Genomic DNA, 22,500 nt, shown 5'->3' with positions numbered 1-22,500 from the left:
CCAATTTTGAAAAACACTTATAGAGAATGGAATGTTCGATGAGCACTGTGTTTTTTGGGGGTGCCAGTTAAACCAGTGCCATTTGGGGGTGCCAGCTTATATAAGAAATGTGTAAAACTGTGCAAGAAGGCCGGATGGCTAAGCACTAAATAGCATAATGTAAAACCGTGCTAGAAGGCCGGATGGCTAAGCACTAAATAGCAGAAATACTTATAGACAATGGAATGTTCGATGAGCACTGTGTTTTTTGGGGGTGCCAGTTAAACCAGTGCCATTTGGGGGTGCCAGTTTATAAAAAATTTGTAAAACTGTGCAGGAAGGCCAGATGGCTAAGCACTAAATAGCATAATGTAAAACTGTGCTAGAAGGCCGGATGGCTAAGCACTAAATAGCAGAAATACTTATAGACAATGGAATGTTCGATGAGCACTGTGTTTTTTGGGGGTGCCAGTTAAACCAGTGCCATTTGGGGGTGCCAGTTTATAAAAAATTTGTAAAACTGTGCAAGAAGGCCGGATGGCTAAGCACTAAATAGCAGAGTGTAAAACTGTGCAAGAAGGCCGGATGGCTAAGCACTAAATAGCAGAGGCCCAATTACTTGGCAAACAGAGTAGCTTGAAGGAAGATTTAAAGCCAGCTTTCGGGAAAGGTGAGGCCAGTTTGGGAAGGAGGAAAAGATATTGCCGCCTGAGAAGTGGGGGGAAAGAGAATAACGAAAGTACTTAGATGGGAAGCTGGTGGGCTAAGTGCTAAATAGCAGAGGCCCACTCACTTGGAAAACAGAGCAGCTGGGAGGATGTTTAAAGCCAGAATGGGGATAAGTAAAGCCAGCTTGGAAAAAGGAAAAGAAAATGGAAAAAGGAAAAGAAAATGGAGAGGCTAAGCCTGATTATGGACCAACAAAAACAAGATACAAACAAACAATGACGCATGAAACTGAATAACTTACCTGATGAGAGCGTTTGGAACAGCACTGAGTATGGGGGTGCCAATGTTTTCGAGCAGTGGGGGTGCCAATAGTCCAAATTTCAGGACATGAGTGGCCATTTTTTGAAAAATAATCTAAACAAAACTGAATGTTTAATTAACACTTTTTTTGGGGGGTGCAATTTTAACCAGTGCCATTTGGGGGTGCCATTTGACAAATTCTGTCTTTATCCACTGCCTGGACAAAGGAGGGAAAGAGAAGAAGAAAAAACTGAGAAAGGAAGCTAATGGGCTAAGCGCTAAATATCAAAGACCCAATCACCTGGAAAACAGAGCATCTCGTGAAAAAGGATTAAAGCCAACATGGAAAAATGCAAAGCCAGTTTGGAAAATGGAAAAAGGAAAAGAAAATGGAAGGAAAGAGAAGAAGAAAAAACTGAGAAAGGAAGCTAATGGGCTAAGCGCTAATTAGCAAAGACCCAATCACCTGGAAAACAGAGCATCTCGTGAAAAAGGATTAAAGCCAACATGGAAAAATGCAAAGCCAGTTTGGAAAATGGAAAAAGGAAAAGAGAATGGAAGGAAAGAGAAGAAGAAAAAACTGAGAAAGGAAGCTAATGGGCTAAGCGCTAAATAGCAAAGACCCAATCACCTGGTGAACAGAACATCTCGTGAAAAAGGATTAAAGCCAACATGGAAAAATGTGCAGCCAGTTTGGAAAATGGAAAAAGGAAGAGAAAATGGTAAGTCTATGCCTGATGAAGGTTTATATTAACCGAAACGTTGCAACAGACTTACCGTTAAAAATGACGTCATGGGGATCTGTGAAAAGGCAAATGTCCTGCATTAATGAATGAAATCGAATGTCCTGCATTAATGAATGAAATCAGAAGTCACTGGCTAAAATGAAAAAAGGGGAAACACCCTCCATTTAAAAGGTCAAAAAGGGAAAGGGTTGCTAACAAGGGAAAGAGAGAGTGGGCAAATGTCCACTTCTCGCTAGCAAGAGAAAGAGAGAGTGGGCAAATGTCCAGTTCTCATCCGTAAAACAAAAAAACACACGTTTAAGGGCAATTTTCCTGCCACTTGTCACCGGCGGCGGAGGAGATGTGAGTGCTTAGTGACTTGGAGTAGGCCAGTGCACAACGTGGGCTCCGGGCTTGTCTATATCTGAGTTTCCTTACCAATCCATAGCCCTAACCCTAACCCCAACCCCTCCCTAACCCTAACCCTAACCCTAACCCTAACCCCAACCCCTCCCTAACCCTAACCCTAACCCCTCCCTGACCCTAACCCCAACCCCTCCCCAACCCTAACCCCTAACCCCAACCCCTCCCTAACCCTAACCCCAACCCCTCCCTAACCCTAACCCCAACCCCACCCTAACCCTAACCCCAACCCCACCCTAACCCCAACCCCTCCCTAACCCTAACCCTAACCCCTAACCCTAACCCTAAACCCAACCCTAATCCCCACTCGGATTTTGACATGGTTCCTGGAGCTGCGTCTATTTCCCCTAACCTAACCCCAACCCTAACCCCTAACCCTAACCCCAACCTAACCATAACCCCAACCCTAACCCTAACCCTAACCCCTCCCTAACCCTAACCCTAACCCTAACCCTAACCCCAACCCCTCCCTAACCCTAACCCCTAACCCTAACCCTAAACCCAACCCTAATCCCCACTCGGATTTTGACATGGTTCCTGGAGCTGCGTCTATTTCCCCTAACCTAACCCTAACCCTAACCCTTTAACCCCCTAACCCTAACCCTCTAACCCTAACCCTAACCCTAAACCCTAACCCTAATTTCTAGCCCTAACCCTAAATCCTAACCCTAAGCCTAACCGCTAACCTTAAACCCAACCCTAACCCCTAACTCTAACCCTTAACCCTAACCCCTAACCCCTAACCCTAACCTCAACCCCATCCCTAACCCCAACCCCAACTTCAAACCTAACCCTAACCCAACCCCAAACCTAACCAAAAACCTAACCCCCGAACCCTGCCCCTGCCCCTAAAATTAACCCCTAACCCCAGCCACTATCGCTAAACAGGCTATCCCTTTTAACCCTTGACATTCAATTCATGTTTATTTGTATAGCGCTTTTAACAATGAACATTGTCTCGAAGCAGCTTTACACAGCTAATGTGGTGATTAAACGTAAATATGTTCTTTGAATAATCAAATAATCAATAATCAATCAAAGTAGAGCACCACGGCTTTGATTAAAAAGCAGATGTTCAAAGAACATATTTACGTTTAATCACCACATTATCTGTGTAAAGCTGCTTCGAGACAATGTTCATTGTTAAAAGCGCTATACAAATAAAAATGAATTGAATGTCAAGGGTTAAAAGGGATAGCCTGTTTAGGGATAGTGGCTGGGGATTTATGGGGACACAATGACCACATCACCATCACCATATATATATATATAAAAAGATGCACAAAAAGAAAAAAAAAAAAAAAAAGGCAAGCCCTTTGTCTCCCCCCGGTGGCTCAGTTAGTTAGTGCTGCGATTGTGTTGTGTATCTGGGTTTGGACCCCGTTGTAATGGTGCATGTGTTCTTTGTGCTCGTTACCCACAGGGTGTGTGTGTGTGTGTGTGTGTGTGTGTGTGTGTGGGTGTGTGTGTGCTCGTGTGTGTGCTCGTGCGCGCAAGTGTATATGTGTGTAAACAAGACAGAGCCACTAGATGGTGATGAAACTCCACACATAGTCCTGTTCATCAGAGGTGAAGGTGTAAAGGCAGGTTGTGTATTGTGTGTAAAGGCAGGTTGTGTATTGTGTGTAAAGGCAGGCTGTGTATTGTGTGTAAAGGCAGGTGTGTTAAGGCAGGTTGTGTATTGTGTATAAAGGCAGGTGTGTAAAGGCAGGTTGTGTATTATGTGTAAAGGCAGGTTGTGTATTGTGTGTAAAGGCAGGAGTGTAAAAGCAGGTTGTGTATTGTGTTTAAAGGCAGGAGTGTAAAGGCAGGTTGTGTATTGTGTGTAAAGGCAGGTTGTGTATTGTGTGTAAAGGCAGGTTGTGTATTTTGTATAAAGGCAGCAGTGTAAAGGCAGGTGGTGTATTGTATGTAAAGGCAGGTTGTGTATTGTGTGAAAATTCAGGTTGTGTATTGTGTGTAAAGGCAGGAGTGTAAATGCAGGTTGTGTATTTTGTATAAATGCAGGAGTGTAAATGCAGGTTGTGTATTTTGTATAAATGCAGGAGTGTAAATGCAGGTTGTGTATTGTGTGTAAAGGCAGGAGTGTAAAGGCAGGTTGTGTGTCAGGGATTCACCCTGCCACGCCCCCCTCTGTAGCTGTCAGGGATTCACCCTGCCACGCCCCCGTCTGTAGCTGTCAGAGATCCACCCTGCCACGCCCCCCTCTGTAGCTGTCAGGGATTCACCCTGCCACGCCCCCGTCTGTAGCTGTCAGAGATCCACCCTGCCACGCCCCCCTCTGTAGCTGTCAGGGATTCACCCTGCCACGCCCCCGTCTGTAGCTGTCAGAGATCCACCCTGCCACGCCCCCCTCGATAGCAGTCACGCTGCTTCCCAAGATTACCGACAGCTGTGGCTCATGAAAGATCAGACTACATAAACTCACGTTCTTGAGTCACAGGCTGTCGGTCGTTATATTGTCAAGCTGGACAATCGCGTGGCTGCTCGACCGGCGGCTGTATATGCGGATTCCACTTCCGACTTGGATTACTCATTGCCGAAGGCTTTATGGATTATGCTTAGGACATTCGAACTCATAGCGGACAACGCGTATCGAGCGGATGTCTTTGTTTGTTGTTTTCAACGGCTTATAAGTGTTTTTGTGTTGTACGGTTGTTGAAATAAAAGGACAATGATTGGACTATATCAGCTTCCGCGTCTGCAGCCTGACATTGTGTATGTGTGTAAAGGCAGGTTGTGTATTGTGTGTAAAGGCAGGTTGTGTATTGTGTGTATTGTGTTGTTTTGATGCTGCATTATCACGTACACATTACTGAACATAAAGAAAATTATTAAAAGAAAATAAAATGAAACTTTAATATGTTAATTATAAAATATTCACGTACGCCTGCAGTGTCTCACAGTCATGTTCCTCTGAGCTCTTAACTCCGCCCCTTTTCCTCACCAGGACCAGGCTGTGGTCTCTCATGTTCCTGATAAGGTGTAAAATAAAGTCAGAACATGCCTCAATAATTATTAATAAAGAATGTATTAGTAAATATACAAGTTTTTATTTTTAAACACAGTGTTTATACAACTGTGCTTCTATTTATTTGGTTTTAAATTCGTAAAAAACATTAACAGGAACTTTGCTTCTTTTGAGACAATTTTAAAGCCACACCTTAAATACACTTTAATTATAATAATTTTATTCATGTATAACTGATTAATTGCTGTGGGTTCAGGGTTTAATTACCTGAATGTATTTTTTTATGTTTGTATGCTGTATATGAAATTAATAATTTATTGAATTGGTAATGAGCTCAATCTCTACCTCGTAATCTTCTCTATGCAGGAGGAACTTTGCTCAGCAATAAAGATTTCATCATTTTTTTTCCATTAATGACTCCAGGGGTTGTTTGTAATCTAAAGCGATTAGTAAATCACACTACCTGAGAGTGTTTACTGAACTCCTGGACGTTTGGGACTCTCGGCTCGTTCTGCTCACTGTGGATCATCATGATTCGGTTTCTGGTTTTAGTCCTGTGCTTCCTTCTGAACACCTCGGGGAAATCCATACAACGTAATCAATATTTTTAATTGATTTTTCTTTGCTAATGATTAGATATTAATTATACAGTATAAATGTATGCATATTTTAATTAAACAATACACTATACAATAATAAACAAGTATAGAATTTATAAATGAACAAAACAGTAATAATAAGAAAAAGGCAATTAAAGGGTTTGCGTTTTAATGTATTACTGTAATATAAGTAACAAAAGGTGTTCAATATATAAAAAGATATTTTATTAGGTTCTAAAACTAAAAGCAAAAAAAAATGCATATTTTGAAATTTGTGTTATTTTAGTAGAAAAACAATGTATTGAAACTGCTAAAGAGAAAAAGGTTTTGAGGCTGTGTGTAATAATGCAGAAGTACACAGTCAGTGTAGCAGAGGAATTGAATTTGTTGTTATAAATGTTTGTGTATTTTGCAGTAGACGAGGAGAACCCAGAGTTTTGGAGAACTCAGGCTCAGGCTACACTGAACTCCACTCTCAGGAGGAAACTCAACACTAACGTGGCCAAAAACATAGTGTTGTTCCTGGGAGATGGTGAGCAACTATTTCATTATCCTTCCAAACACACACACACACACACACACACACACACACACACACACACACTGGTGGATGTACATTTCAGGATTTGATATGATTGAAGGTACCAGTTATTTATGGCATATTTTCAAATATATTTTTTTGTTTTTATATGAAAGTGAAAATGTAATGAAAGAAATTATAAATTGATTAAATGTAGTATAACGTTTTTTATTATGAACTGTTATGTTATAATTATTAACTGTTATGTTATAATTCCGATGCGTTATGAGCTCCTTTTGTGTATCAAAATCGACTTTACAAAATGTGTGTGTGTGTTTGTGTGTGTAGGAATGGGAATCACCACAATCACAGCTGCTCGCATACTGAAAGGCCAACTGGAGGAACGTCTGGGGGAGGAGACGGTCATGACCATGGACACATTCCCTTACATCGGTCTCGCTAAGGTAACACCCCCACACACACACACACACACACACACACACACACACACACACACAGTATATACAGTGTATACATACAAACACATACATCTGTGTGTGTGTGTGTGTGTGTGTGTGTGTGTGTGTGTGTGTGTGTGTGTGTGTAGGTCTACACGGTAGATTTCCAGATCCCAGACAGCGGTGCGACGGCGACGGCGTATCTCTGTGGTGTGAAGACGAACTTGAATGTTGTAGGTTTGAGTGCTGCAGCGAGGAACGGTGTGTGTCGCTCACAGACAGGAAATGAGGTCACGTCTATCCTCAAATGGGCTAAAGATGCAGGTACACACCTGTCTGTCTCACGCTCTGTCAGTCTGTCTTTAAGTCTTTCTTTGTCCACTCACCATGTCTGTGTCTCTCTGTCTGTTGTGTCTCTCTGCATTTCAGACTTTCTTACTATCATTCTTTTCATGTCTCACACTTTGATTTTCCCTCTCCGTCTGTTTGTCTCGGCCACCGGCTCACTTTCTGTCCATTTGTCCGTTTGCCTGAACTCCATCTGTCTGTCTACTTGTTCGTCTGGCTCTCCGTCACTGTCCATTTTCTCCATTTGTTTTTTTCTCCGTCTCTCCCACAGGAATATTGAATTGATTAAACATTACACACATGGATTTATACATTAATAAAGTTAATCAAATAAACTATTTACTATACACTCCTGTGTGTGTGTGTGTGCGCGTGTGTGTGCACTCGTGCAGGGAAGTCAGTTGGCATAGTAACGACTACTCGTGTACAACACGCCACTCCAGCAGCGTCTTACGCCCACAGTGCCAGCAGGAAGTGGTACAGTGATGCAGACATGCCCACTGCGGCCAAGAGAGACGGCTGCACCGACATCGCCTCACAACTCCTCTCCAACACTGACATCGATGTGAGAGTGTAGAAGTGTGTGTGTGTGTGTGTGTGTGTGTGTGTGTGAGAGAGAGAGAAAGATAGTGTGAGAATGAGAGAGTGTGTTTGTGTGTGTGTGTGTCTGAGAGAGAGAGAAAAAGTGTGGGGGGGAAGAGAGAGATTATAAATTGTATGTGCTGACTGTGTGTGTGTGTGTGTGTGTTCATGCATGTGGTGTGTGTGTGTGTGTGTGTGTAGGTGATTATTGGCGGTGGGCGTAAATACATGACCCCTAAAGGCACACCGGACCCTGAGTACCCCACAGACCGGAACTCTGCCGGGACGAGAGAGGACGAGCGCAACCTCATAAACCAGTGGATCAACATGAAGGAGGGAACGGTGACAAGAACATGAAACAGAGATACACATACACACAGTGTAGATAAAGAGAGAGAGAGAGAGAGAGAGAGAGAGAGAGAGGGAAAAATATTCTATAAAAGAGAAAATGAGAAAGACAAAAAGAGAGAAAATAGAAGACAGTATGAGAGACAGAAATTGTGAGACAAAAAAAAAGGAAAAAGGAGTAGGGGCGGGGCTTAAATATTGTGAGTGGAGCTTGTACACCAAAACAGAATGAATCAGTGACCATCAGCTTTCATTACTACATCAGACTTGTAGCTCAAATGCTAAGCTAATGAATCTTGTGTGTGGGTGTGGCCTGTAGGTGGCGCGCTATGTGTGGAATAAGACAGAGTTTGATGCGGTAGACCCTGAAACAACGGACTACCTGATGGGTAAGACATACAATCATTCACTATCAATATAATAAACAGTGAGGTGGATTCTGATTGGTCAGAAGGAAATCACAGGTATCTATCGAAACAGCTCATTAATGGTTCACTGATAAATGGATTAAAGATGAGTAAGGAGGAAGGTAAAGAGTTTTCAGGCAGGTGAGGGGACGGGCGTTTATCGCTGCTATAATGTAATTTGACTCTAACCTGATACTCGGTTTCTCTGTAGCCCTGTTCGAACCTGCTGATCTGAGGTTTGAGGTGGAGAGAGACCTGCTAATGGATCCCTCCATCATAGAGACGACAGAGAAAGCCATCCGCATCCTACAGAAGAACCCGAGAGGATTCTTTCTGCTGGTGGAGGGTAAAGTTCACTCAGACACACCACCCCTGGGCCATCAGTAAAACTGCATTTTCACAGCAGGAAACATTTCAGTAGCAAATGAACAGTTTGTACTGCAGCGATGAGGCTCACGAAAGTGTGTGAGGGAAATAAAAATGTGTTAGAAAAATCTTCGGGACGTCTCACACTAAACACAGTGTAGAAAGAGTGTTTAAACACTGTTTTTAATTGCGTAGTGGAGTGAAGGATCGGTACTCAGGATGTTATGGCTGCAGGAGGACGTATCGATCAGGGACACCACGCCAGTCGAGCCTCGATGGCACTGCATGAAACTGTCGCCCTTGACAACGCTGTTGCCCGGGCACTGGAGCTGACCAATGAGAAAGAGACGCTGACGGTCGTGACCGCTGACCACTCCCACTCGCTCTCGTTTAACGGGTATCCCTTCAGAGGGAACAGCATTCTGGGTAAGTGTGAGCAGATGTCTGAGGAGCAACACCATACAGAAGCATTACGTATTCAGGGATCTGTCTGAAGTGTGTGTGTGTGTGTGTGTGTGTGTGTGTGTGTGTGTGTGTGTGTAAGGTAAATCACCTGTGTACGGGTTGGATTTGCTCCCCTATACCACGCTGATGTACGGAAATGGCCCTGGACACAAAATCATTAACAACAAACGACTGGATATACGTAAAGTGAACACCAGTGAGGTTCTCACACACACACACACACACACAGCCCTAACTTAGTTTAAAATGTAAGGAAGGAGTCTCCAGTGTCAGTGCTGTGGAACACTGAGAGGTACAGGTGGAACAGTCAGGACAGAGGAGTTTACACTTCTTTACCTAAGAAGAGGGAAGGAGTGTTTATAGGTGCTTTAATGTGTGTGACAGCAGGAACATTTCAGACATTACATGCAACTATAAATAACCTGTAACTGATGAGGAGTTGTTGTGGTGCAAGATCATCAGCTCTTTAAAGGTTCCTGTTCATTACTTGGGGAGAACCTTAAATTAGATTAGACCCAACTTTTTTTATTGTGCAGGATACATGTACAAAGCCTTTGATATGCAGTAACATCTAACCAGAAGTGACCTGTTTACTACAAATATAAATATTAACAGTGTGATTAATAAGGGTATGGGGTTTATATGTACAGGTGTGAGGGGATTAATGTACAGAAGGTGCAGTAGGTAATAAAATATGTATATATAATAATATACTATATACTGTGTAAAGATTGTGCATAGCTGTAAATACGTACATATCAACGAACAATAAGGTCAAAGTTCCAGGTAGAACCCTTAAGAAAACTCTTAACTCGTGTGTGTGTGTGTGTGTGTGTGTGTGTGTGTGTGTCTCAGAGAATAAGAACTACGTGCAGCAGGCGGTGGTTCCTCTCGACTCAGAAACTCACGGTGGTGAGGACGTGGCCGTGTTTGCTCGAGGCCCCATGGCTCACCTGCTGCAGGGCGTTAATGAGCAGAGCTACATCGCGCACGCCCTGGCCTACGCAGCCTGCCTGGGAGCCAATCAGGACCACTGCTACACGGCACGAAGCTCCGCCCCCGACACACCCTGATTTTATCACGATTTATTAATTAGTGCAGTAACACTGTTTTACTGATCAGTCTGTACATCACTGCTGATATTACAATAAAAATAAGTGATCAAATAATTGGTTTAAAAAAATCTTAAATAAATTGTATATAACTGAAATTATACACAACACATTAGATGCAGGAAATGAAGGAATTTTATAAAGTGTAATGATCATTAATTTCCTGCACCTAATGTGTCATACACAGATAATAAATAATCATTCACATTTCTGCCTTCAACTAATAAATATGCAAATCTAAAACATCTAAAATCTAAAAAAGTTATATTTACTAAAATGTAACTTTACAACTTTAAATAAAAAATTTACATTTTAAAGCCAATTTTAAATTGTAAAAAGCCTATTATAGCATATAAAACCCTAACAATTAAATCTAATTCAATCAGGAAATCAGAAAATGAATTAGTTTCATCAGATTAATTCTGTTTAACATTATTTCATTTTTCTCTTTATAAAGATGTTTATCTCTATATAAATGTTATTTTTTTATTCATTAGAAATCTTAAAGTTTTACAGTAATTAAAGACAAAACTAATGTTAATGTTTCTCAATGTGTTTTATTTAAAGAGGAAAATTATTTTGATCAATTAAATGATCAATTAAACCCCAACATGTAACACAATAAACATAAATCTGCATATTTTTACATGTAAAACTGCTTTTGAATAATATTAATTTAAATAATGTTTATTATTTTAAAATACACGATTAAGAACAAATAAAGTTGTAATTTATGTGAAATAAAACACCATAATAAACCAAGTTATAGCTTTAAAGTTTATAATTGAAAGTAATTCAGCTGAAATATTTGTAGTCTTTTAAACTTGTGTGTTTTTCAGAGTTGCCATTAACAGCAGGTGGATAGAAACTGATGTAATAAACACACCAGTGGATCACTTCCTGTTTGTTTGATGCACAGAATCTAATTAGGAAGAGGTGTGTGTGTGTGTGTGTGTGTGTGTGTGTGTGTGTGTGTGTGTGTGTGTGTGTGTGTACGTACGGCAGGTTAATAAATAATGCAATAACTCACCATGCTTAAAGAGCAGCTATTTTTAAAATATGTCAAATAAGTGTGTGTGTGTGGTTCAACAGTAAGAGAGTACAGGGTACAGTGAGAGGGGGCGGGGTACAGTGAGAGGGGGCGGGGCTAGTGCTGTGAGGATATCTGCACTGAATCACGGGCTTTTCACTTGAACACTACAGTACAAATATTCTTAAACATTCACAGAGTATTTTATGAGAACATCATGTTTTCAGTGTGAGGGTCTTCCATCACTGACCTGGAACAGTGAACGCCACCTCCTTTCCCAGAAACCCTCTTATATATCTGAGGTTCTGATTTTCGTTGCTTTTCTTTTCACCGCTCCCACTCATCACATCTAAAGTAACGTGTGATGTTCAGGAGAAACGAGAGAGTGTGTGTGGGTCAGCACTCGCCGCTATGTTTAGAGTGTGTGTGGGCGCGTGGTTACACAACACACACACACACACACACACACACACACACACACATACACATACAGAGCTTCTCCGTCACCGAGTCTCACTTTCTCAGCTCACTCTCAAGGAAGAGTGTCAATCTGAAACTGACGATCAATTAATATGATGTATTATGGAGGAAAGTAAAGGGGCGGAGCCAGTGGTTAATATAAAAAATTTGAATAATGAGCAACAGTATTGCATTGTACTGCATCGCTAAACACACACACACACACACACACACACACCACTTCGTGCTGTTGTAAAAATCCACCCGGAGCGCAACCGCCAGTCATGTGACCCGCGCATTCAACATGTTTCCTGTCGGATGTAACTGCTGTCGCTTTGCGCTCTTCTAAACCTTCTCTCCTCCAAGACTCCAATCGTGTTCATACCTCATACATTTATTTAACTTGCAGTTATTTAGATTAATCCCAATTAGCAAGGAAACTAAATTGGACTTCTAAAATCACGTGATAAAATTAGACGCTATTATTGGATATAAAACTTGCTGATCTGCACAAAATATGAACGCATGGATTTACCTAAATATTACCGCATGGATTTCAGGCGGCACAGCTGGCAGGCGGCACAGATTTTGACTGAAATTTCATAGAAATGTAGACCGGTTTGTATTTTACTTTACTCACGTTTACAAACTGAGAGCGGGTTAGTTCACGCGCGCACACACGCAGAGGGATTTGCAATGAAACGTTCAGATTTCAGAGCCGTGTCTACCTGCACGTCAGGATATACCACAGATCACGTGACCGATCACTTACACATTACTATCATTACTGAGGGATAAGTGTATGTATGTCTCTCTCTCTCTCTCTCTCTCTCTCTCTCTGTCTCTGTCTGTCTGTCTGTCCAATCCCAGTCCGCATAACTCGGGTCGTGGGCGGAGCAGCAGCGGAGCTCTGTTTATTAAACGCAGTTTCCGCGTGCGGGATTTCTCACTCGCTCAGCGCGCTGGTTTTGCGCTCGTGAAAAATAAAAAGAAAAAGAGGAAGAGGAAGAAATATAAGAAAACAAAGAAAGAAGATCCGAGTCGCGCGCCGACGCCAACCAACCAATGCTGCGGCCACTGCCTGGGAGCTCGAGCACGCACGCGCTGTCCCGCCGCCGAGGTGCTGAAACGCACGCATCGAGTCTTCCCCGCGTGACGTAGTGGTGAGTGTGTGGGGTAAAAAAAAAAAAAAAAAACACACACGCACACGCACACAAACAACAGGACAACGGAAAAGAGAAAAACGATCGCACGTGCGGGAAGGAAGTTGTATAGAAAACAGATTAAAACGAATATAAATAGACACAAACGCGAAACCGAGCAGCGCGCGGAGTGAGTGTGTGTGTGTGTGTGTGTGTGTGTGTGTGTGTTGATGCACTGCAGGTCAGTGTGTAAACATGGGCTGCGTCGCCTCCAAGACCCCCGTAGGTAAGAGCCGCACTTCCGCTCTGTCTGCTCTGAGCACGAGCGATGCACGAGAGCAGCGCAGCACGAGCGTGTTGCTTTGTGCACATGTGGACTCCGCAGGCTTTTGATAACACGTACGCGCGCGCGTGTAAGTGCATGGCGGTCCGCAGCTTGGGTCGGAGCGCGCGCGCTCGCGCGCCGTTGTGTATATGCGAAGGCTGTTGAACGGAAACGGGAAGAATGCGGACTGTACGCTGCTGATGCTGCGCGCGCGACCCTGCAACACCTGATTATAATATACGCATGAAAAAGGGGGGTGATAGTGGTAAGGGGGAGAAACGCATGATGCACGAGGGACAAATATACTGTAATATAATGTAATGCTGCTCTAAAAGTATTGGCACCCTTCCTGAACATGAGCTGATAGTAATATCTCTGGCCAAAAACTAAGCTCTCAAAAATAATGGCACCACAAAAACAATCAATATTTGATGAGTCAAGTTCTGTAATTTCCAACTGGATATTTGTGGAATAAAAATGTGTGCTTAGTGGTGTAGAGGACACGAGTCTCCAGTTCACGCCCTGCCCATGGGGGGTTTAAACCCGAGGACAAACACAGATATTCACAGATGCAGGTAAAGCCGTAGATAAAGGTATTGACAGAGGTAAAGGTGTAGATTAAGGTACAGGTATAGACAGGGGGACAGGTGAAGGTAGAGGGACAGGTGTAGATAGAAGGTGTAGACAGAGGGACAGGTGAAGGTACCAATACAGATATAGGGGACACTGATCTGATTAGCTAAACTCGGCCTTATCCTAACTCCCCACAGGTGACGACTGAGATGAGCACCGTCGTAAATGTAACAGTCAAACACTGCTTAAAGCCAAGACACACACACACACACACACACACACACACACACACAGAGCGTGATAAGTTTGGGTGAGGTCATTTCATCCGTCACACTCTTTCCAGATGGCCTGAGCTGCCGGTGGCCTCGAACCTTTCTGCCTGTTGCTCAGTGTGATGCGCTGAATGTTTCTCACACCAGATGGACTCGATACGGACAAACGGGGACAAGATGAAAAAATTGCCCGTGTTGCATTAACGCCTGCGGTGTTGCCTTTGATCGTACTGTGTGAAATCTACATTCACAAATGTAAGAGTTCTCACAACACCTCATTATTTCACCCCAGAGTTACATGAACACCTGTTTACGGTGTTACATTAGATCTTCAACACCACAGTGTTTGTGCTGAACGAACACTAGATATTTCTACACTGTTAATTCACTACCACCGAATCAGCACGAACGTAATCAGTGTTAAAGATGTTAATAAAGTCACAGATCAGCTCACCTGAGCAGAGTGAAGGAATCATCTACAATCTAGGTGTTACAGCTACACCTCGTGAGCTTATTGACCCAAATTCACACGAAACACATGTTTCACACACTTTCAAATGACAATTTTTTTATGTTTATCGGAGCTGAGTGGTGACCGAGATCTGGGATTGAAGAGTGTGTGTGTGTGTGTGTGTGTGTGTGTGTTAGGGAAGCCAGGCATTTCAGCAGTGTAACATTGTCAGAGGCATTTCATCTGTAACCCACAACAGTAAAGCACATTCTGGAGGACACGGACAGTCCTAAGAGATGTTTCCAGGTTCCACCGTTATTCTGAAGACGATGCCTCACACGCGACCGTGTCTCTTGTCACAGATTTGGTTTCAGCTATCCGTTTGGGTCTTGGGGCGAGGCCGTAGCTTTACACGTTCTTCTGTGAGCGGTGAAAAGACCTGCGGCGTGTCGGATATCGAGCAGAACATTAAACGAGTGATGATAAAGAGGAAGTGCAACCCAAGTCGCGGCTGTAGGGAGGCGAGGTTTCTAAACGATGCTAAAACGTAGGGTACAGTACAGCTGTAACTCACACCACCTCACTGCCTCGCTGAGCGCAACACCTGATGCTAAATGCTGTTTAGTTCAGCTGGTACTTATGTTCAATCATGTGTCTGTCATTTTAGAGAAAATATACACTTTACACACGTTTACTACACACTATGTGCATCTTCTGCATCATGCTAATCATTTACAGTTGACTGTGATTGCAGAGAAGAAAAAATCCTTCCGGACTCATATGTAGAGCATCAAATATCTGTCTTACTGTAATAAAACAATCCAGACAGCAACTGTTCAAAAACATCTATAAATACAAGCAGCTAGCTAAGCGTAAATAATCAGATTAGCATCAGAAAGATCAGATCTAGCTAACTAGTGGTGAGTCGTTCATGAATGAGTCTTTAATGTGACTCTGTAAAACGAGTGAGCTCCAACAGTGATTAGTTTATTATCTACTGGCCACGCATCGCAAAATCTCCGGTCACGTTCAGGAAACAGAAGTGAGTCGGTAGTTCTTTTATCACGTGACTATGCTCTATGCATACACGATGCAGTTTATTTATTTATATATATATATATATTATATACCGTATTTTTCGGACTATAATATTATATTCGGAATATAATATAATTTATATATATATAAATTCTGGGTGAAGGGAGAGCTCGCTAACTCCAGTTACAACAGAAATCATATACAGGTTTCCAAAACTCGTGCTTTTTTATTTTTCTTGGCAACAGCGTTACGGGTTAGTCAAAGAAACTTGGAAATGAGCATCAATAAAATAATAAGGACATAATCCTCATCTTGCACACACGCAGTAATACTGGAAAAAAATGCGGCGGCAGCCTATTCCCAAAATACCGCTATGCTCCTAAAGGAAGCGCAAAATATTTCACCCGTTACACCGTGTGTAAAGTTTATTAGTGTAGACAGGTGTGGCTTATTTATGTTCAAAACAAAAATATTTGTCAAATTCAGTGGTTGCGGCTTATATATGGGTGCGCTTTATAGTCCGGAAATTACGGTAGTTATATAATATATATAAATAAATTAGGACTGTCAAATCGATTTAAATAATAAATCATCATCATCACAACTTAATTGCACATTTGTATCTGTTCCAAATGAACATTTAATACTCCAATCAACATGGACAAATATTGATGCTTTATTGCTTATTTATTATTATTATTTATTATTAGTAGTGAAACCAAATAGCCGGGTGTGTTCCTCAACAGCGCCGGGTGCGTTTCTCATGGCAAATTCTGATGCTGATTTGAGAAAAGTTTTTTTTTTTAATCCGAGTAAAGAAAGGATGTCGTTAATAAATGTGTTCAGTTGAAGTTTATTACACTTTATTTTTAGAGGATATTCTACATTATTTCAGCTCTAAACCCTCAGATTTGTTCCCTCAGCAGAAGGTCTAGCTCTGACTGTTACACAGTGCTGCCACTGGAGACTCCCTCCCTTAATGATTAATCGATTACAGAGAACAGGAGGAAGCGAGCGAATGCTTTAAAATCACCCTGCACTACTTTTAGAGCTGCTAATCACAGAGAACTAATCACCACCTTCTGACCAATCAGGACCCAGAACCCAGCAGCAGCATGGTGGTGCTTTACATATTATAGTTTAGATTTCCTGTTTCACCAGCAGGTCTACAGTCTGCTGCATGAAGCCCTGAAACACAAAGCTGCCGTGTTACACACACACGCACAGACACTGCATGCACAAACTTCAGCAAAAACCAAACACTGCATGCAGGAAAGAGACAAAATGGTATGGGAATGGTAAATCTGATTGCCATGGCAACCATCCAAGGACGACAGCACATGGTGGACACTTTATCTCAGGATTGATGTCCCAGGTTGGGACAGTAAGGAGACATGGTTCAGTAAGCATTCAGGAGGTGTTAGAGATGAAGATCAAAGTTGAGATAAAGTGTGTATCAGGTGCCACTTCAGGGTCGGGATGCTAACATGCTTCTGAGCCATGTTACGTTACGATCTTGTTCCTTCCACAGCAGCGGGTGGACGATTACCTGTCGACTGGACCGCCGAGAGTTCCATATCCGACCTGGCGCTTTTGGGTGATAGCACACACAGCGGTTTGTCACGTCTCCTGGGTGTCCCGTTCGAGGACCTGGACCATTACCTCGAGGTGCCAACATTTTACTGTCAAAAGCAGTGTGTGTGTGTGTGTGTGTGTGTGTGTGTGTGTGAGTCAAAGTGTCTGAAAATAGTAGCATCCCGAACTCATGTTCTTTTAGCCGCCCACCCACGAGCTGCCTCGAGCATAGGGAGCTGAAAGAACTGCAAGAGAAGAAAGGAGAACGTCTCCCACACTTTGCTCCAGCCAATAGAAAGACACGCCAGAAATAGGCGTCTTTGTAGTCTCGCCCTGAGCACCAATCACATGCCATTTTTCTCTCTGTACTCCATCTCCTGGCTAACACTAACACCTGATCATATTGTCGCTACACTCACGCGACACAAATCTAATCGCAAAATAATCCAGTTTACAAAAAGACAATGCAAGGCTAAACACTGAACAAGCTGGTGTTTGCTAGCAAGAAGTATATGGTTTAGTGTCTAGCCTAGCAAACTAAGTCCTAATGTTTAGCCTAGCAACAACCACTTAGTCCCAGTAGCTAGCCCAACAAACGCCACTTAGTCCCAGTAGCTAGCCCAACAAACGCCACTTAGTCCCAGTCTATTTTCAGCATCTCTTGGTGTCCTGATTAGCGCTTTACTAGAAGTGATTAGCATAACTGAACTGCTCATGGTGTCCTGTTCCGGGTTGATGATTATTCATGAAGATCCTACAGGAACCAGAGAGAAACTGCGGCTTGACCCTTACACTCCACTTCCACACTGTTACCATAACAACAATATGTTTTCTCCCGAATACGGGCTGGTTTAGAGAGATAGTTCGCTTTATTACCACACAAGTTTGTGAACGCATCTACTGGAGCTTTCATTCACACGTGTGTGTGTGTGGGGGGGGGGGGGGTGTAAGTGAGGGAGGGAGAGAGAGAGCGAGAGAGAGAGAGAGAGAGAGAGAGAGAGAGAGAGAGAGAGAGAGAGAGAGAGAGAGAGAGAGAGAGAGATCAGCCTGTACCTACTAAGGAGAAGCAGCTGGAGCTGAGCAGATGATCTTCAGATAGCTACCTCTCATGTTATGGTTCTCCTGCTCCGGCTCCCTCAGCTTTCATATAGAACACAAACTCCTTCAGATCCCTTTCCTGCTTTTACTTAAACACATGTCACTAATTAGCGGCTTGTGAATCACGTGATCAAATTACACCGCTCCTATTGGCTACAGGGCTCACAAACCTTCACCCGAAATAATATCGTTAATTAACTTTAATACACGAGCGCGAAATGGAGCTCAGAGCAGCGGGGCAGCGGAGCGGCGGGGCAGCGGGGCAAGAGAAAGAGCTCTGGGCACGCGCACCTGCCTACAGGCGTCAGCGTCCAAAAGCAAGCGTTTTATACCCGGATCTGTTCAAATCATGAATAATAATTTATTTTAAAAATAATGAATTAATGAATAATAAATAAATAAAAGCAGTTGTAATACAACTCATTTGTGTAAAAACAACGAATACCAATGCGCAGTTTGTGTGTCTGTGTGGGGGGGGATTTATATTTTTTTGAGCGCGAGCCACCGAATTGTAATTCTCTCTGATGTGACGTGACGTCATCCCGGGCATCGCGGTGACCAGAGCGGTCTCGTAGAAAAACCCTCCCCGATAACCGGCCCCCTCCCCTCCCCTCCCCCCTTCACTGCCCTGTCCTCTCTTTATCAACCCCGGGGAGAGAGACGCGCTCCATTGTGACCAGTTGCTATAGAAATGCTCGTTTTTCGGCGACAGAATTAGAGAGAGAAAGAGAAAGAGAGAGAGAGAGAGAGAGAGAGAGAGAGAGAGAGAAGGACAGGTCGTGGCATGTCCTCTGTGAGGAGCAGGTCTGGTCTCGTGCTGCCGGTTTGCACATGGAAAAGCTGCTGTTCCTCTGCGGCGCGAGCGGCGAGCAGGTCACTCTGGTGCGCGATTATATCATCTCCTTATTTACATTCTTCTTCTTTTCTATCTCTCATTGTGTGTGTGTGTGTGTGTGTGTGTGTGTGTGTGTGTGTGTGTGTGTGTGTGTGTGCGCGCGCTTTAATTTGGAGGATCTATGCATCATCGTATTTGCTGTTATATGATGTTGCTGTTCTGTTGACGGACATGTTACTGGCGTGCGCGTGCAAGCATGCTGTCGTTTCTCCGGTGTTACCGATGCGCCGGTGAGCCGCGATGTCTCCTCTCCATCCCTCCTTCTCTTTCTTTACCTTAGGGTTAATGAGCGAGTGTAAAGGAGAGAGAGGGAGAGAGAGAGAGAGGGGGGGGGGGAGGTGTGAAGACCGCGGATCGTCGGGCGCAGGGTTCGCGCTGCTCGGTTATGAAACCTGTGGCGCGCGCGCTTGTTGCTGCGCGCGGTGTGTGCGATGCATAATGACTCTATAGCGGGCGTCAATAAGACGGGGCGCTGCTCGCGCTTACCGGAAGTTAGTTTATACCCCGCCGTTATGATGCACTCCTGCGTGCGCGCGCGCGTCCGGACAACTGCTGTTTGTCAATCTGATATGTTCCTTATGTTGCCTGCGCGTTACACACAAACAACCCTCCGGACGGGCTTTAAGTGTGTGTGTGTGTGTGTGTGTGTGTGTGTGTGTGTGTGTGTGTGTGTGTGTGTGTGTGTGTGTGAGTGAAACAGAGACTGTGCGCGTTAAAAGACAATACGCAGTTAAATCGGAAGTAATTTTAACGCACCTAGATTACCTGTGGACCCCCCCCCCCCCCCCATTCTCCCGACACACACACACACACACACACACACACACAAAGTGCAAGGGTCTTGAATCACGCAGCACTATATTAGTCATCACCTGCAGCCAGAGGTGGTAAAAGTCCACACATCCTTCACTCAGTAGAAGTGCAGATCCTGATGTGTTAAAAGATTCTGGTAAAAGCTGAAGTTCTGACTGAACTTTTTCACTCAAGTGAAAGTAAAGAAGCTTGAGCTCTGACATGTTCTTCAGTAAAAACTAGTGATTATTACTACCTGTTTTAGTGTCACACTGGAAACTGAACATCACGTCATATTAATATATTAATACAAAATAATTACAAATAATGTTCTCCTCTGAATGTATCCAGGCTGAAGATCCACCATATAGAACACAAGCAGAGTAAAGATGATGATGTTCTCACTCATGTTCTCATCACTGACTCCCTCTGTCTCATCCACGTTAACCCCAGACTTCTGCCTGCTCACTGTGAGCTTCAGCATCATGTCTACGTCTGTGGTGTGAGAGACAGGAAATGATACAGCAGTGATTTAAAAAGACAGGAAACAGGTTAATGGGCTGAAAAACGGCGCAATGAGAAAAACTAATATTTACATTTCAGCAAAAAGATTAAAACCTGGTTTAAAAATGTAAGAAGTAGAAAGTACAGATATTTGTGTAAAAATTGAATGAGTGAAAGTAAAAAGTCTGAAAAGTAAAAAACTGATACCAGAAAAATCTACTGAATACATTAAGGAAGTATTTATTTAAAATCGTTTTATTTATTTTATTTATTTTTAGTATTTATAAAAAAAAAAAAACACTTTAAAATCATGCATCCTTGCACCACCCAAATTACACTTCTGTATGTCCATCCATATTTATTCTCTCTCTCTCTCTCTCTCTCTCTCTCTCTCTCTCTCTCTCTCTCTCTCTCTCTCTATATATATATATATATATATATATATATATATATATATATATATATATATATATATATATATATATATATATATATATATGTATGTATGTATGTATGTATGTATGTATGTATGTATGTATGTATATATTCATAATGACATTTCTTTTGTACAGCTATATCTGTCATACCACTTCATACTGTATCATACTTATATAAAACCCACACTATATATATCCTTTTTCAGTTATATATGCATATTACTACACCTTCTGTATAACCTCATACCCTTATTTATTACACTGACACTGTAAATAAGATCTCTGCACTTCTGGGTAGATGTGAACTGCATTTCATTGGCTCTGTACATGTACCCTGCACAATGACAATAAAGTTGAATCTAATCTAATTTATTGTTTACTACATCCCTGTGGAGCAGAAGCTTACGTGTTGGTGTATGTGGGTCAGACGGTAAATTGATCACCAGGTCATGAACACTCACTAAACTCACACGTGGCTGACAGTAAACCAGATTCTCTTTAGAGTTATTATTCCTCTTTCTTCCCATGGAAGTGAAAGTTCTTTATTCTCAGTAAAGTACTGCACATCATTTCAGTGTGCAGAAAAAGTTCAGGAGAGTGCAAAACTCTTCAAACTCATACCTCTTCTCATCCTCCTCATCATTCCTCTTTTTTCCATCCTCCTCTTCATCCTCCTTCTTCTCAATATTTTTGCCTTCCTTTCATCTTTACCCTCTTTCGCATCCTCCTCATCCTCGTTTCATATCCTTCCTCTGTTTTCAGGTAAATGTTGAAGACCCCGTCACCATGTTGCCCAAATCCAGAAGAGCTCTCACAATTCAGGAGATCGCAGCACTTGCCAGATCCTCACTTCATGGTATACACACACACACACACACACACACACACACACACACACACACACACACACACACACACACACACACACACACACGAGATAATTAGAAACCCAGCATACATTTATTAAATACGCATCTTTTCTTTGAAACATTCACCTGTTCCTCTTGTGTATTTTTGCATTTCTTTTTCTTATGTGTCTGTCTGTGTGTGTGTGTCTGTGTGTGTGTGTGCGCACAGGTATCTCTCAGGTGGTGAAGGATCATGTGACGAAGCCCACGGCGATGGCACAGGGACGCGTTGCTCACCTGATTGAGTGGAAAGGATGGTGCAAACCCACAGACGCTCCCAACGCCCTTGAGTCCGACTTTAACTCCTACTCAGACCTGACGGAGGGAGAGCAGGAGGCTCGCTTCGCCGCAGGTCAGTGTGTCTGTCTGTCCAGTTTACTATCAGTATCGTTTCTGCTTTATAAACTAGTATGCTTAGCAAAGCTCATGCTGCCTTACAGGTTGTGTTACGTTAGTTAGCAAGAAGTGAAACTGTTACATTCCTCATCTACTTCAGGCAGTTTATCTCCATTTAATATATTTTAATAATATTATAGTTATATTATGAAAAGAGTACGCTAACTAATGTAGCTACTAAAACTAGCTAGCTGCAATGTCTACCATGGAAACTTATTCTGACGATCTTTACATTTAAATGTTCATCTAAAGTAATGAGTTTTTTTATTGTTATGCATTGAATCATAACTATATTTACATAACTACAGCTAGTTGCAGTGTTAATGTATTTAT

The 22,500-nt window shown here is 42.6% G+C and overlaps 2 protein-coding genes and 2 long non-coding RNA genes across 6 annotated transcripts in view; 2 read left to right on the top strand and 2 right to left on the bottom strand.

The window, feature by feature from the left end:
* The window catches only part of LOC310730266, an 8,088-nt gene extending 6,725 nt beyond the window's left edge, over positions 1-1,363 (bottom strand). Inside the window, exons 1-2 of the long non-coding RNA XR_014534783.1 lie at positions 577-1,363; positions 1-527 (exon numbers count right to left, since the gene is read on the bottom strand). The exon at positions 1-527 is cut by the window's left edge and continues 207 nt beyond it. This is a non-coding gene — a long non-coding RNA (uncharacterized lncRNA). The remainder of the gene's footprint in view (positions 528-576) is intronic.
* Positions 1,364-4,981: 3,618 nt separating this feature from the next.
* On the bottom strand, positions 4,982-18,441 carry LOC310730268. Its single transcript, XR_014534785.1, has 3 exons — positions 18,191-18,441; positions 5,531-5,630; positions 4,982-5,071 (listed from the first exon to the last, which is right to left on the bottom strand). It is a non-coding gene; the product is annotated as an uncharacterized lncRNA (long non-coding RNA).
* Positions 5,520-10,329, top strand: alp3 (alkaline phosphatase 3). The gene is made up of 11 exons (XM_083549116.1): positions 5,520-5,661; positions 6,082-6,198; positions 6,535-6,650; positions 6,794-6,968; positions 7,385-7,557; positions 7,776-7,916; positions 8,242-8,311; positions 8,541-8,675; positions 8,930-9,121; positions 9,240-9,356; positions 10,016-10,329. The coding sequence occupies exons 1-11, from the start codon at positions 5,598-5,600 to the stop codon at positions 10,231-10,233; spliced, it is 1,518 nt and encodes a 505-aa protein (XP_083405242.1). The 5' UTR covers positions 5,520-5,597; the 3' UTR covers positions 10,234-10,329.
* Positions 18,442-18,996: 555 nt separating the features above from the next.
* fam131ab (family with sequence similarity 131 member Ab) overlaps positions 18,997-22,500 on the top strand; it is a 9,411-nt gene continuing 5,907 nt past the window's right edge. The window contains exons 1-3 of one of the 3 annotated variants that reach the window (XM_083549132.1): positions 18,997-19,117; positions 21,626-21,719; positions 21,941-22,123. In XM_083549132.1, coding sequence (XP_083405258.1) covers positions 19,067-19,117; positions 21,626-21,719; positions 21,941-22,123 — 328 coding nt within the window. In that variant the 5' untranslated portion in view covers positions 18,997-19,066. Of the gene's footprint in view, positions 19,118-21,625; positions 21,720-21,940; positions 22,124-22,500 lie in introns of those variants that run through there. The other 2 variants (XM_083549131.1, XR_014534772.1) reach the window with 2 other exon arrangements.

The sequence above is a fragment of the Silurus aristotelis genome (assembly GCF_946808225.1).
Source record: "Silurus aristotelis genome assembly, chromosome: 8".
Taxonomy (NCBI): domain Eukaryota; kingdom Metazoa; phylum Chordata; class Actinopteri; order Siluriformes; family Siluridae; genus Silurus; species Silurus aristotelis.
This window is presented reverse-complemented; position numbering and strand designations above follow the sequence as displayed.

Excerpts from the sequence above, each read along its gene's own strand:
- alp3 (XM_083549116.1), top strand. The coding sequence starts at position 5,598 with ATGATTCGGTTTCTGGTTTTAGTCCTGTGCTTCCTTCTGAACACCTCG. Across the intron at positions 7,917-8,241 it reads TCAACATGAAGGAGGGAACG|GTGGCGCGCTATGTGTGGAA; the intron begins GTGACAAGAACA and ends TGTGGCCTGTAG. Across the intron at positions 9,122-9,239 it reads CAGAGGGAACAGCATTCTGG|GTAAATCACCTGTGTACGGG; the intron begins GTAAGTGTGAGC and ends TGTGTGTGTAAG.